Source organism: Hippocampus comes, unplaced genomic scaffold (genome assembly GCF_001891065.2).
Source record: "Hippocampus comes isolate QL1 unplaced genomic scaffold, H_comes_QL1_v1.1 scaffold136, whole genome shotgun sequence".
Lineage (NCBI taxonomy): Eukaryota > Metazoa > Chordata > Actinopteri > Syngnathiformes > Syngnathidae > Hippocampus > Hippocampus comes.
This window is the reverse complement of record NW_017805840.1, coordinates 914,311-929,109: the sequence shown is the minus strand read 5'-3', so window position 1 is coordinate 929,109 and position 14,799 is coordinate 914,311. Positions and strand designations below refer to the sequence as shown.

Here is a 14,799-nt window from a genome sequence, read left to right as displayed (position 1 = left end):
GGAGTCAAAGTTAAGGAAGTCAGATAAAACGCTAAGGTAACGACAACACACACACACACACACACACACACACACACACACACACACACACACAGTATAGTGAAGTGTCATGTTGGGAATAATGCAGGGATTCTCCTCCCCCTTCCTCGTCGGCGGAGACACGAGTCAAAACATGTACGTTGTGTCAAGATATACGTTGTTTGCTCAGCCACTGGTGTTGCAGAACACCTTCACGGTGTCGCAGCAGGCCCAGCAAGACTCCACTCCTCAAAGTTTCTGGAGAAAAATGCCAGGAATTTGATGTAAGTTAAATATCATATATTGTTATTTGTTTTTGTATTATTAAGCAAAGTCATTTTTTGAAGTCTCTTTGTGTCTTTTAACTTTTTAAACACCTTTTTTTCCATCATGTGACTTTTTTAATTTGTATGTGTAATTTCTTTAGAATGAGATTCTTGCAACATTTCAACCAATAAGCTAACACAATGTCTTCATTCAAACTTTTTTTTTTCATCTAAATTATAGCATTGTAAAAGTAACACAATTACGGTAATGCCTGCTTTTTTGCTGTGATGTAATGTGAGGTGTTACACATTTGCCAGGATTGTTTTCAGCCTACACTAGCATACGTGGACGGAGCAGGGTGTCAAAGTATGATCATCATACGATATGTCCTGGTCTTAAGCATTTTCTTTTTAAGCGTTAGCTTGGTAACTTTTATTTTATTTTATTTTTTATTATTTTGGCCCTGGTATGGGTGAGAAAAGGGCCAAAAGTGAAAAAAATAACCCCTTGTGTGTTTCGGTGTGGAAGAAAAAAAGCACCCTCCTCGCCAGCTGTGCTCTATTTGCGTTGCAGCCTTTCAGAGGAACTCCCATCACGCATGGGCTCCAAGAACCCCCCCCCCCCCACACACACACACACACACACACACACACACACACACTCACACGTGACAACTAAAGAGAAAAACAAGCGTGTTGGAGAAGGATTTAGTGCTGCGATGAAAGCGCTGGCTACAGCAGAAGGGTCAAAGCTCAGTTTTTTATTTTTTTTTCTTCGTCATCTTGTAGCAGTGAAAAGGTTATCCAAAGTCGCAAAGTTTGCCCCTGTGTTGATTGACAGCAGTGCCAATGACAATAATATGTACCGTACTTTATGACGGAAGCTAGCAGAAGATGTCGTTCGCGAAATACAGTAGGTGAGAAAAGCTTCCATCCAATTCAAAGCTGAGAAATGAAGCTAGCTAGCATGTGGAATCTAGCTTGGCTACTAATGTAAATCTAGCAATCTAAGTTACAGCGATGTGTAAATAAATACGTTACTGAGTCTAAATTAATAGTAAACCAGACTAACATTGGGGTTTATCAGAAGCACTTTAAATGATAATAGGTGTGTGCTGACTTCCATAACTAATTCATTGTTGTTGTTGCTTGAGTTACTTTTTTTCCTTATATTTAGTTTGGATGGATGGATGGGATTCTTCATGAACGAAACCGAAACCATAAAACAAAGCCAATGAAGAACTAAAAAAAAAAAAAGCTCATTGTTGTGTGCTTCCATGCCCACATTTCTGTAACCTTATCTTCCACCTGAGTGTCAGATGTACTCATGAAAAACACAAAGGGTTGTTTTTCAGATTGAATTCAGACAGGCGGGTGGCGGTGGGCATTCGTGGAAAGGGTGCCAGACTTCAGAGTATTGACACTGTACAGTACCGTGTGTTTGTGGGGATCGGTGACGAATCCCGTGCAGGCTTTGTAGCTGGCAGATTGTTGCATAAGTGATGTGGTGTGAGTCACAGCGCTTGCCAGAGTGTCTGTACACATGCCGGGTGATAAGCCAGGAAGCAACCCACTGACCTCTTGTTGGCCTAGCTGTGTGGCACACTATCTGCTTTCAACTGACAAATGCCCATCTTTTCAGTTAGTATCAGAGCCATGCTAGGGGTAGGACACTTAACTCACTTCCGCGGGTAAAAGTTGACTTCTTTTTTTTCCACCTCTATCCATGTTACTGCTCAGAAACAGGAAATCCCTGTCACCGTTTGTACGTTGGTAAAAGTAGGTGAGACTCTGGTCCATCTCTGCCGCAGCTCTGCAACGACAGAAAATTCTCTGGATTTCCTATGTAAGGCGGTCGATCAAATCTATGTCACGTATGTCAAAATTTACACTCATCAAATTACTGCGTCAAAAGTAACCCAAATTGGGCGAAGTAGCTAACCTCGCGCAGGTTCCAAAGGGCTATAGAGTCAGCACATTGGGGTGAGAATTTGACCATGTGTCTTGTCCAGGGAAACCAAGACAACGAAAGTATTTGTACAACGATGAGATTTATTTCAGCTACAATTGATGGAGAAACACCGTTTACAGATGATGGAGCCCCTTCTTATCCCATTCTTGTTCATCTTGGAAGGGGTTAAAGCCTGACGAACAGCAAAATTACAAGCTCGCACAGCAACAAACTTTGCATAGCAACACTTACAGATAGCACGATCACCCGATACAATGACACAAGTTAACAATTATAAGATACAAGTTAGCACTGTTAAATATCAAATTCCCACAACAATTTTGTCTTTACCCCAATCTGCTTGGTCAAAATAATGAACACAACCTTGGGTAAAAGTAACTCAATCTGCTCTATATCCAGCATTTATTTTCAGTGTTTTAGGCAGGCGAAGTGAGTGAAACAGTATCAGAGCTGTGACGACAGTGGCGGCAAACGCACTGCAAACGCTGCAAGCACAGGATGATGCAAACACACAAACAACACCGATTCACAAATCACAAAGTGATGGATGGAGCAGGTGTTTAAAAAGATATCAAGTAAAACAATCATTTTTCATTTCCCTCTCTAAAAGTGCGTAAAAATAAGTGGGACGTCTTTCAAGAGGGTCTGGTCAAAGAGGTCAAACATGTTTTTTTCTATTTTCGCTTGGAATTGTGTACCTCGTGGACATGTATAAAACCTGAAACCCAAAATTCAAAATTCATTTTATTTGTGTTGCTTTTAGGTGCATTTCAATGACACCAGTTGTTAATCCAAATGTTTTTTTTTTCTTTCTTTATGACATGTCAAAGGGTGATGAATGAACATCTTTGTGAAATGAGGCCAAGAAACAACTGGATTGTGCATATGTGTGTCTGTGTGTCAGAGAAAGAGGAAGTGGAGGCGGGACCGAGGGGCTGGAGGTGGCAACAACGGGACTCTCCTTCAGATCCTCTGCAACTTCAGAAAACGTGCCACCCAAAGCAAAAAAAAAAAAAAAAAAAGCTTGGCCAATGAAAAGCTGGCTCCCACATCGTGAAGGTGTCCTGAGCATAAAGCCAAGGCGGAGGGGAAGAGGCCGCTTATAACAACTAGCCCCATGTTTGGTTGGTAGCCATGGCTGTCAACGTGCAGAAAAAGCGCCAGGGCCAGGTGACCAAGGAGGGCGGCTGGGGGTGGATGGTCGTCGCGGCCTGTTTCCTCGCAACAATCTGCACACGTGCAGTCACCAGGTGTGCATTTGTGTGTGTGTGTGTGTGTGTCTGTGTAAGATTCTCAGTTTATATAGTTGCCGCTACTAATCCGACAGAGATCAAGGTTATTATACAAAGTAGTTAACTAGAGTTAAATGACTAAAACTACAATTGAAAATATGTTTTAGTTCACAAAATAAAACAGGAAGGAAAATGCTTACTAAAAACGGACACTCAGTGAAACCACATCATACGTTGAGAAAATGAAATGAAACTATGTTTGATACAAAACTTTTGGGGTTCATTTAAAATGTATGGTTGTCTGAGAATTGTAGTTTACTTTATTTACACAATTCTTAGTGATCTCTTTTTATCTTGGACTCAACAAACATGCATCCATCCATCCATTTTCTAATCCGCTTTATCCTCACAAGGGTCGCGGGGGGTTGGGATGGGGGGTTGGAGCCCACCCTAGCTGTCTTCGGGCAGTAGACAGGGAACACCCTGAACCTGTTGCCAGCCAATCGCTAACCACCATTCATGCTCACACTCACATCTAGGGTCAATTTGAAGTGCCCAATCAACGTGCCATGCATGTTTTTGTTATGTGGGAGGAAACCGGAGTACCCGGAGAAAACCCACGCAGGCACGGGGAGAACATGCAAACTCCACACAGGAAGGCCTGAGCCGGAATCGAACCCTACACCTCTGCACTGTGAGGCAAACATGCTAACCAGTCATCACCATGCCACCCTCAACAAACGAACACATATATTAAAAAAAAAAAAATCAAAAGCTCATACTAAAACTAAAAGAACGGTCCAAAACGAATGAGTCCTTCCCTTGGCAGGAGCTCATTCCAGAACAGCTTAAAGTGTGACCAACTTTTTTTTTCTCCCACTAAGACTCAAAATTCCGACTGAGGCGTTTCCATGTTGACACTTTCTTTTAAATCGCAAAGTCAGCACATTTGCATCGCACAAAGTTATAGATTGAGTCCTACAAAGTGATGTCTGTTCATTTTGTTGTTGAGCAATGCTTGCGATGCTTTTTTTCCAGAGGTGTAGTCTTCTCTTAAATCAGAAAAAAAGATAAGTGTGAATGAGTGCCAGGTGTCCTTTGATAACCTCCTCCGACTGGTACTTATCAACCAAGACCGCCCGGCCAGTGAAAGACATGTCATTATATAAGCACGCTTATGCAAGACTCAATATATGCAAGGCTTCACAGTCCGCATACTTCCTGACCTGACACGTTGCTTAGGATAAACAAAATATGAAAAAAAATCATGAAATTATCTGACAGCGGACATGATACGACATGTCAAAATATAAATATTTTATACTGTTGTACATAGCAATATTTTATACTGTTGTACTGATATGGTTTTGGATATGAAATACAATTTGTATTATTGCACCAAATGATATGACACATCATTAGATTGATACCGGTCTACTTTGATGTGAGATATTTTCTTTCTTCCTTGTGGTATGTCGTCACTCTTGACAATATCAAATGATACATAATGTATTGATATATTGTGCTGGTACATTGAAGCTGGACTGAGAGCCGTAATGTTATTACTGGTAAAAATGTGATGATTTGACACTGCTGTATCAGTAATGTGCGGTAAGAGTTAACAATACGATATGTATTGCTATTTGATATTGTTGTATCAATACTACACTGACAGTGATAATGAACATTTGATACAGGACTGTATCAATATTGTATTGTAACCGGCAGCAGTAAATTATAAAACACATTAAAAATATTCATAATATTTGATGCCAGCCTTTCAATACTGTATGATGAGAGATATTGATTTGATACTACTTTACTAATACTGTACTATGATGTGCCATCAAAGAGACACAACACATCAAAAGATTGATATGTGATACTGGTGTTGATCCTGTACCAACAGATCAAATGATACGCCACTTCAAAATATTGAAGAGATAAAATGATAGATGAAAAATCATGACGAGATAATTCTAACATGTTTTATATTTAATAGAAAGCACTGCTATTATTCATATGTTTTTGTTTTCATTGGCCTATGGGACCGGTTGAGATTGTGTCCTATAAAGTCTGCCTAGCAACAAGCTACAAAAGAATCCCAGCAATTAAATTGATCTACATTACTGCTCGACGGCGAGTGTTCATGGACCAGTAGTAATAAAAGTTCCTGCGCATCATAATACCTAATATATTTTTTACTTATATATTTTTTTAATATGATGATGTCCACTGTCCTTTGTGTCCAGATGTGTTTCCATCTTCTTTGTGGAGTTCCAGCTGCACTTTGGGCGGGACTATTCCACCACGGCATGGATCCACAGCCTCATTGATTGCACCACGATGCTCTGTGGTAATGAAACACATCATTTTTTAATTGAATATCGATTTATAAATAAAGAAATAAACAAATAAATAAATCAGAGTATTGCCGCCTGCTTAATTCAGACATCATGTTTTTCCAGCACCTCTGGGTGGTTTCCTTAGCAACCGTCTGTCATGCAGAGCCACAATAATGCTAGGAGGCCTCTTGTCCTCGGTGGGTCTGGTGATCAGCTGCTTCGCTTCCAGTCTGGAACATCTCTACGTCTCGATGAGTATCCTAACAGGTACGTATGTCTTTGGGTCCCCGGCGTCATTGGTGTATTGATACAGTACGGTTAGCATTAACAATATCGCATACATAATATCAGTTTATACTGGTGTATCACTACAAATTATAGATTTGAAATATACAGTATATTTTATACTGGTTTACTGATACCAGACTGACAGTGATAATGATATTGCACATAAAAACAATCATGTGTTATACCGCACGGTGAGAAATAACGATACAACATATCTAAATATCGACTTTAATGCTGGTGTGTTGATACACTAACAGCGATGACAACATGATACGTCCAGAAATGTATATTTACTTTGGATTACTGTAGTATGTCCTTAATACAATACTGATGGTAATAGCACACATAATATCAATATTTTATGTGATGTATCAATACAAATGATACAACATTATCTACTTTGTTAATGTATAATTGATACTGGTGTATTGATATGCTACAAAAAATGATCACGATAGGACATCAAAATATGATTTAATACTGGTGTATTTGTACTGTACTATAAAAGTGAACAGTGTTGATATTTGATATGTATTTGATACTGCACCGTGAAGAGTAATATGATACGTCAAAATATCAATTTTACTGGTGTATTGATTGATATTGGATTGTGAAAATAATGATATAAATCAAAACTATCAATCTCAGTTGTGCATAGATAAATGTGGACTAACAGCAGTATAACAAAATATAGATTTTTGATATTGTTGCCTTGTATCGCTATTGTGTTATGAATGACACATGGAAAATATGGACATTTGATACTGTTGTATTGATACTGCACTCCTTTAGGTTTTGGCTTTGCTCTGAGCTACACTCCATCCATTGCCATGGTTGGCCGATACTTCAGCAAGAGGAAAGCTTTGGCGTACGGCATCGCCCAGTCTGGTAGGGGCCTTACTTTGTTACCATCCCTTTCCACCATCCCGCTCCGTCTTTATTGTCACGTTTTGCCATTCAGGCAGCGGCATCGGGACCTTCATCCTGGCTCCGGTGGTGCAGTTCCTCATCGATCAATACTCGTGGAGGGGGGCCCTGCTAATTCTCGGCGGCTTTGTCTCCAACTTGTGTGTGTGTGGAGCTTTGATGAGGCCGGTGGTTGAGATCGGCGATAAGCGAAGGTGGGATCACTAGAAATAGCATTATAACTGATTAGCCTGTGAGCAATTTGAATACCTTGAATTGAAATGAATCAATAACTCTGAAACACACATTGTGTGTCGTTACTGGATTGCAGGGATTCATGATATCAAATAAAAATGTTGATATGCGATGCTGAACTTTGGGCGATGATGATATAAAATATCTATATAAAATTTGCTTGTGGATACTCAGAGATATCATGATATCATATCTCAAAATATCTATGTTTGATATGGATAGCTACCTTACTAATTATATTAGCCCGCTATCTTTAACGATTTATTCTAGGTATGTATTATGAAACATGAATTTACTCTAATTGGTACATAATGCTAGCTAAATTGACATTGTGTGTTTTAACAACCACTACCCTCGTCTTAATGCCAAGCCAAGATAGCTGTTCCATTTTTAATGCGAGCACCTAATGCTAACTCGTGTGTATGTTTTCCTTATAAAGGATGTCTCACGAGTTCAACGACGCCAAAGAAGAAGTCAAAGAAGTCCCAGCAAAGACTCCAGTAATTGGCACCCTCAGCTACAATGAAGGACTCCTAATTGCTAACGAAGCGCTGAGAAACTGCCAGCTGAAGAACAGAGACCAAGCTGAGGTTAAAAAGCTAGCTCAGGCAAACACATTAGCCTTGTTGTCCAATGGCCCCAATGCCAGGATAATGGATCTAAAGCCAGCTGATTGCCTTTTACTTAGTAACACGCTCACGGGAGACACGCTTGGGGAGCTAGCCAACACAAAGCTGGTTAGCACCATGGAGAGTCATAGCTTTTGCAACAAAATGGCCGTTGCTATGATGGAAGCCAAGCATTCTGAACCTTTAGTGAATACTAAGGCCCCTCGAGGTCGTTGTCGTTGCTTCCAGCCGGGAGAGGACTTTGGATTCCTAGTATCCCCTGACTTCCTCGTTCTGTGCCTGTCCTTCCTGTTCCTGGCGTATGGATGTAGTACTCCAGTGGTCTACCTGGTTCCCTTTGCCCTCAGTAAGGGGGTTGATCACAAGCAGGCTGCCTTCATCATGTCCATATTTGGAATCAGCGGTATCGTGGGTAACGTTACCTTTGGTTGGATCACAGACAGGAAGTAAGTAGCGGCTGTACATCTTGAGATAATAATGTACTTGAAAGGATAATAATAGTACAACACATCTAAATACAGTATCGACATTTGATACTGGCGTCTTGATTCTGTTTCTATCATGTTGAAACATGATATTTGATACTGCACTCCGTGGTGTCCTTTGCAGGTGTCTGAAGCGTTACCGTATGCTGAGCTATATGCTAGCAGTAGCGGTGGAGGGCCTGAGCTGCCTGTGGGTTCCATTCCTCCACTCCTTCGTCCCGCTGACCATGTTCGCTGTGGTCTACGGCTACTTTGACGGCGCTTATGTGGCGCTCCTACCCGTGGTCACTTCGGACGCCGTGGGCTCCGCTTACCTCACCTCAGCCCTGGGCGTGGTCTATTTCCTGCATGGCGTGCCTTACCTTGTCAGCCCACCCATCGGTGGTGAGACTTGAGCGTTTTGTATTTCATATTTGTATGAATTTATCTCATTATAGATGTTGTTAATTGCTTTGTTGGAATTAATCAAATACTATAAAAAATATTGGTAAAATACACTAATGTAGATTTATCATTTTCAATTATGTGTTAATTATAACCGGTTAGTTAAGTATCAGGAATTATAAACAATACAATTTAAATACATGAATTATTATTTTATTATTGAAATGAACTATCTACTAATTTTAGATGCACATTTTTACTTAATATGGGATTCGTGTGTCTTTCTTCAGGTTGGCTGGTGGATGTGACCGGAACCTACACGGCAACTTTCTTGGTCAGCGGCGCTTCGTACATTTGCAGCGCTGCCGTTTTGGCCGTGGCCATGTTAGTCCGACGTGCCTGTCGGTCAGGACCCAAGGCGCTCTCCCCCGAACATGTCAGCACCTCCACTGTGTGTCATCAGGATGTCATCTAAGCATTCTGATGTGTAGTTTTGTTAACCAAACACTCACTTTTTTACGACAACTCTTTGAGATTTTTGTATTCACAACTGTGAAAGATAAACATACCACGCATCCAGATATGGATATATGATAACTCCTGTGTTGATATCGTACTGTGAACAATAAAGCGACGACATCAAAATATGTGAGGGTGGTGTTGATCCTGGACTGTGAGGAATAACGATACGGCAGATCAAAATCATTGTTACCGATGTACAGAAATAATATATCACATAAAAATTACAATGTTTGATACCTGTTTCGACTACTGCAGATAATACCGTTACAATACTTTATACAGGTGCACTGATACTGGACTGTGAGCAATAATGATTCAACATTTCCAATATTTGTCAGCCGTGTCAAGATACTCTGAGTGATGATGAATCAATGACACAAGACAACAGTGTACTAAAATGTGTTACTTTTGAATCAATGTCATACTGTGAGTGATCAGGCTTCAACATATCAAAGTATGTAATACCGATGTATTGATACTGTGGATTAATCATGCAAAACATGACAGTATCGGTATTTGTTTTGAGTGTACTAATACTGTACTGCATTTGTTGTATAAATGGTTTCACGTAACTATATGTATGCAGGTAAAAAAAGAAAAAAAAATATTCACAACACCAAACATGCCGCAACTGAATAAACACTGTCCGTATGTTGTGTTCACACTGTCCATAAATTGTTATTTTTCGGACTAAAAATTTTTTTGAAATATTTTTAGAAATTATGAATGTCAACACTGAAAGGGTTTGCCGACCAAATACAGTGAAAAGGATGGATGATTTGTTCCTCATATTGATTATCAGTGAAAATAATTTAAACAAAACGAAAATAATGTTTACTAATGTAATTTATTTTTTAAGAACAAGTTTTACTAATTTTATTTCACAATCTAACCAGCTATTCAAAAATGAATTACCCCCCCCCCCCATGCATTAGCTTGCAGTTATTATTTTGTCCAGCAAGTTGCAGTGTGCTCAAGCAACGGAGCTTGACCGCACTTGTGATGTCGTCACACACAATCGACCACCTTGGTTGGCGCTTACTTATGACGACATTGACGTCACGACTCGGGGGATCATGGCAAAATTTGTAATCGGCTAAAACACGCAAAGGAGAAACAACGTGAATAAGATCGACAGGTACATGTTTTAAAATATCACTTTGTATTACTATGTAGTCGTGAATGGTGTGTTTATAGTTTGGACGACATCAAACGGGCTCGCTAACTGATAGCTTACCATCAAATTACCTTATGAGAAATTGGCAGAAAGTAAGTAATTTTTAGGAATAAGTATTAGTTTCGTCATTATTCTGGTTGTTGTTATTTCGTCAAAAGTCTGCTTCCGAGATAGTTGGTGGTGGTCCTTTGTGTATTGTGTTGATTGTTGGTTGTACATAAAGGCTCCCAGCCAGGACACCTGTCAATCAAGCGATTAGTGACCACGTTAAGCGTCTTACTGCTTGTACGAGCGTGAAATTTAAATGATTGACTTAAAATGAAACCAGCATGATTAGACACCTATTTTAATAGACGATTCCAGTGATAAACATCCTTTTATTCTGACAAATATTAAGAACGTTATGACTCTTTAAAAGCAGTGAACATTTCTAGCCAACGTTTTAATGCAAAACATATGGGAATCCAAATTTTAGTTGTGAACTTTTTAGTTTTATCGAATCCGAGTTTTATCGTTAAATGGCTCACATGCGGCCACTTTGCAAGCTGCCTAAAAGAAGCTTTCGACTCTCAACGCTGTCATTATTTACAGTCACTACATTAAAGTGACTACTACCTTCACTACGTTGTGTGTGAAAGGCAAAGATGGAGTCCCGGCTCATCTGTTCAGAAATGATCTTTTTGGTGTAAAAGCTGCCAATTTTCTGCAATGCTGCTGCGTGAAAGTGCACACCGTGGCCTTCGGTGGGTTTTCTGTCAAAGGTGATAAATGCCAATTGCCAGACCGTCAAGTCTGCATTTTTTACATCTTCCTCCACCAACTTCTTTGTAAAAGTGTTATCAAAGAAAAAAAGCTATCTTGGATCTGTTGTAACCATTTCATTGGACAGCTGTGTTAGCACACTAATCTTTGCCGTCTTCTTCCTCCTCCAAGTGAATGAGTGAATGGAGCCAAACATTTTGACCTATCAGCACCCAGCAGCTCGCCCTTCATTGGATGATGAAATCAGGGTGGCGCAATCAGACGAGGAAGAGTTTCGGGGATTCTCTTGTGGCCTCCCCACTTCCGCTGATCCACTGTTCCACCTCAAGCGTAACTTACTTCGCCAAGGAGAACCGCCCGGTGGACCGGCTTTGCCCCTTACTAACGGCTTCTGCGAGTCCCCTGTGGGGGAGGTGGGATTCGCCGATTTTGCTGTGTTCGCAGAGCAGGCGACCCACCCATGGTGTTGCAGCTTCACGGGTACCACGACACCCTTGCATGAGCTGAAGGAAGCACGAGATGTCATCATGGACTCCGAACCAAGATCGTTTAACCATCGCCTCGATCTCAGGACTCAGGACAATAACCGAATGTCCCTTGCCCCCGAGGATCAGGACTGCCTCTCATCGGAGAGGCCGTCCGATGACTCTGAACCCTACATGTCCTCACTCGCCTCCCACGGGGACCACACCGATGATGATGATGATCACATGGTAGAAGATGGATGTGCCACATCTCAGGGAACGTGTCCTACCTCTAAGCAGTCCTCGCAATTTTGTGCCGACAACTCCGGGGATCCGCCAGGTCTCCCCCTGAGCGAAAGCTTTGCAGACTTCTGCTCGGCCACTACCCAGCAAGATGGCGCTGAAAAGTGGCCCGACTTTCAAGACCAAAATGACCACATGCAACAAGTAGGCAGCGTTCAGGTAGTCTAAGGCAGTGCTGCTCAAAATGGGCTCCGTGAGCGGTAACGTGGCATCCACAAAATAATTTGCAACGTAATACATCAACATCCTTAAAAATAAATAAATAAATAGCGAGCGCTCTAAGTAACACCATCATGACCAACATTAAAGTACAGTAGCATCGTAGTTCTTCTGTAACATCATGCACAGTTTGAACATTAACACTGTGTCTCAATGTAGGAAAATTGGACTACAAAGTTACAACTAGAGTGAGCCCAAGTATCACTAGAGGTACTAGTGCCACATGTTGAAAGTAACTGTCATATAATTTTGAAATGACTATTACTGAAGTTTAGCTGGGGTCCTTCTCTGCCTCTACTATTACTTTGCATCCCTCCCAGAAGACCTTAGTACTATTAAAAAAACAACAAAAAAAACCCAAATAACAGCAACAAAAAAAAAACTTTTTTTCAAATAAGTATTCATTTGAAATTCCTTTCACATTTAGAATCAGAATAACATTATTGTCATGTTTTCGCAGATGACAAGAAAAAAAATAGGTAGAAGGGAAAGAAAACAACCCCAGACTAAGCTCCTGTAAGGAAAACACAGTATGGATTTGGAAAAATAAACAACAACAAAAACTCAGCTAACAGGCACCAGTTAATATCTGACATGCAGACTGGCCATTTTGGTAACTTTTCTTTCTTGTCTGTCAGCTCCTCCAGGCGTCGTTTCCTGAGATTGAGGTCCCAGTTGTGAGCAAGGAAGAAGAGGAGGAGGAAGATGTGCCCAGCTTGGAGGCACTGCTGCCTCAACGTCGCCCTGACTATGCGGAAGACACAGTTGAGGGGTATGACAAAAAAAAGAAACCTTTTAGGAAAACATTTGGAATTGCGATTTGCCCGGTCACTTTAAATGGTGGCAGGTGTGTGCTGACCCCTGTTGAACATGAGTTTGAATGTGATTGGGTTGTTCTGAACAAAGCAACATCCTCAGTCATGAGGGTGTGCACACTTTTGCATCCACGTGATTTCAGTTACGTTTATATCCCCTTTTGAAAGAATCTTGAAATTTCTATTGAGTTGTACAGGTTAAAAGTCACACGAAAGGTGGGAAAAGTTTTGGAATGATTTATCTTGACCTTGATCTTTTTCAGAACACTAAAAGTGCCTTTTCGCATTTTTTAAAAATTTTTATTTGTAAACCATCTTTGCTATTATTTTTGCCAGGGCCTGGCCAGGGTTCTGGCTCCCTCACCAGGACGCGCACTGCGCTGCAAGCCTCAAATTCCGATGGGGCACTTCCCACACCAACAGGACTCTGCTCGGGTGTCTCGGCGTGGTCTCCGGGAACATGGTAAGTTCATTTCATTCCATCCAAATACTATTCCTACCCATGTCAAAATGGTACTTTTTTGTTTTATTTTCATACTAGGAGCCCAGGAAGGACTCTTACCCAGGACACACAGGAACCACATACAAGGCCCAAACACACACACACAGGCCTTTCAATCAACTCAGTGCAAGTATGTTGAAGCATTGATTTTTGATTAGTGGATGCCGTGCTCCAGTAATGGTTGTCTTTTTTTTTTTTTTTCTTTCACAGCAGAGCAGCCTAGGCCTTAGCAGTTCTCAGTTGGTGCTCCTCCTCTTCTCATTTTTCACAAGGTGTTCTCTTCCCTCAAGCAGAGGTTGGGAAAGTTGTCATGGAAGCACTGTGAACAGTGAAAAACGACAAGGCTTTATACGTTGTTTTTTTAATACATTACAATCTTTTCTGGGACCTGTGAATGATCCGGGGAATTATTTTCATGATCAAAAGAAACCACATGGCTGTGACAGAACTTGACAATGCAAACTAAAAAAATGGTGCACTCCAATGATCTCAGTGTTCTTTATGAACTTTAACAGGTTTGCGCTGTTTCTATTTATGTCCTATTTATTTATCAGTCCCTGTCCACTTAACTGGACAAGCATGTTAAACGCCATAGCTTCTTAGTTTTTTGTCATCAAAATGTTCCTGCATTGTATCATTGTAAATATTTTTTTCCATTCATCCATTCAACCTTGATGATTTGTGCCTTTTATATGCCACCAATTGCACCCCCCCTGCAAAAAAAAAAAAAAAACACCCAGATTATTTATTTTTATTTATTCTTTTTTGGGACCTGTTTGTCCTTGACAAATCTTGATATTTTTTTTCAGGTTTACTGCTTGAATCCAAATGGCATGCACTGCAATAAAAGCTGCGTATTGCAAAAATGTCAATACAGAAATAAATCAGGTAATAGTTGTGAATTTTTTACGCGTATCGACAACAGATTTACACCTTTATGTATGGGTTGCATTTTTCTGTGCCTCTTTAACCCTTTGTAGCCACAATATCTCTGCACATTGTCAAGGCTGAAAATCTGACGCAACATTTACGACCAGCACATTTTGGCGTCATGAGGGCCACCGTATTTCAATCTTCAAAGACCCAAAAGCTAGCTCCATAAATGAGTCTTGTCATACCTAGACTCTTAGAAATTGTCGACAGGTCACACTCTCGAGTCTGAAATTGCTAACAGCTATTTCCACTATGTGTGGCTGTTTTACCTTAAGGGACACTGTATCATTGTTAGAATTTTTGGTGAATTAAAAAAATATAT

General features: G+C 40.5%; 2 protein-coding genes across 4 annotated transcripts; both read left to right on the top strand.

The window, feature by feature from the left end:
* Positions 1-171: 171 nt before the first annotated feature.
* Positions 172-9,964, top strand: LOC109526681 (monocarboxylate transporter 12-B-like). 2 transcript variants are annotated; one of them, XM_019888115.1, is made up of 9 exons: positions 172-302; positions 3,161-3,506; positions 5,741-5,844; positions 5,957-6,100; positions 6,914-7,009; positions 7,083-7,242; positions 7,722-8,357; positions 8,521-8,780; positions 9,071-9,964. In XM_019888115.1, exons 2-9 carry the CDS (start codon positions 3,391-3,393, stop codon positions 9,253-9,255), a joined length of 1,701 nt encoding a protein of 566 aa, XP_019743674.1. In that variant the 5' UTR covers positions 172-302; positions 3,161-3,390; the 3' UTR covers positions 9,256-9,964. The 2 variants fall into 2 exon arrangements, with proteins under 2 accessions (XP_019743674.1, XP_019743675.1); XM_019888116.1 differs by lacking the exon at positions 172-302 and having other exon boundaries at positions 2,969-3,506.
* A 341-nt stretch (positions 9,965-10,305) lies between these two features.
* Positions 10,306-14,428, top strand: LOC109526684 (uncharacterized). 2 transcript variants are annotated; one of them, XM_019888121.1, is made up of 6 exons: positions 10,306-10,440; positions 11,413-12,152; positions 12,866-12,999; positions 13,379-13,505; positions 13,584-13,674; positions 13,755-14,428. In XM_019888121.1, exons 2-6 carry the CDS (start codon positions 11,424-11,426, stop codon positions 13,772-13,774), a joined length of 1,101 nt encoding a protein of 366 aa, XP_019743680.1. In that variant the 5' UTR covers positions 10,306-10,440; positions 11,413-11,423; the 3' UTR covers positions 13,775-14,428. The 2 variants fall into 2 exon arrangements, with proteins under 2 accessions (XP_019743680.1, XP_019743679.1); XM_019888120.1 differs by having other exon boundaries at positions 11,413-12,167.
* Positions 14,429-14,799: the final 371 nt, after the last annotated feature.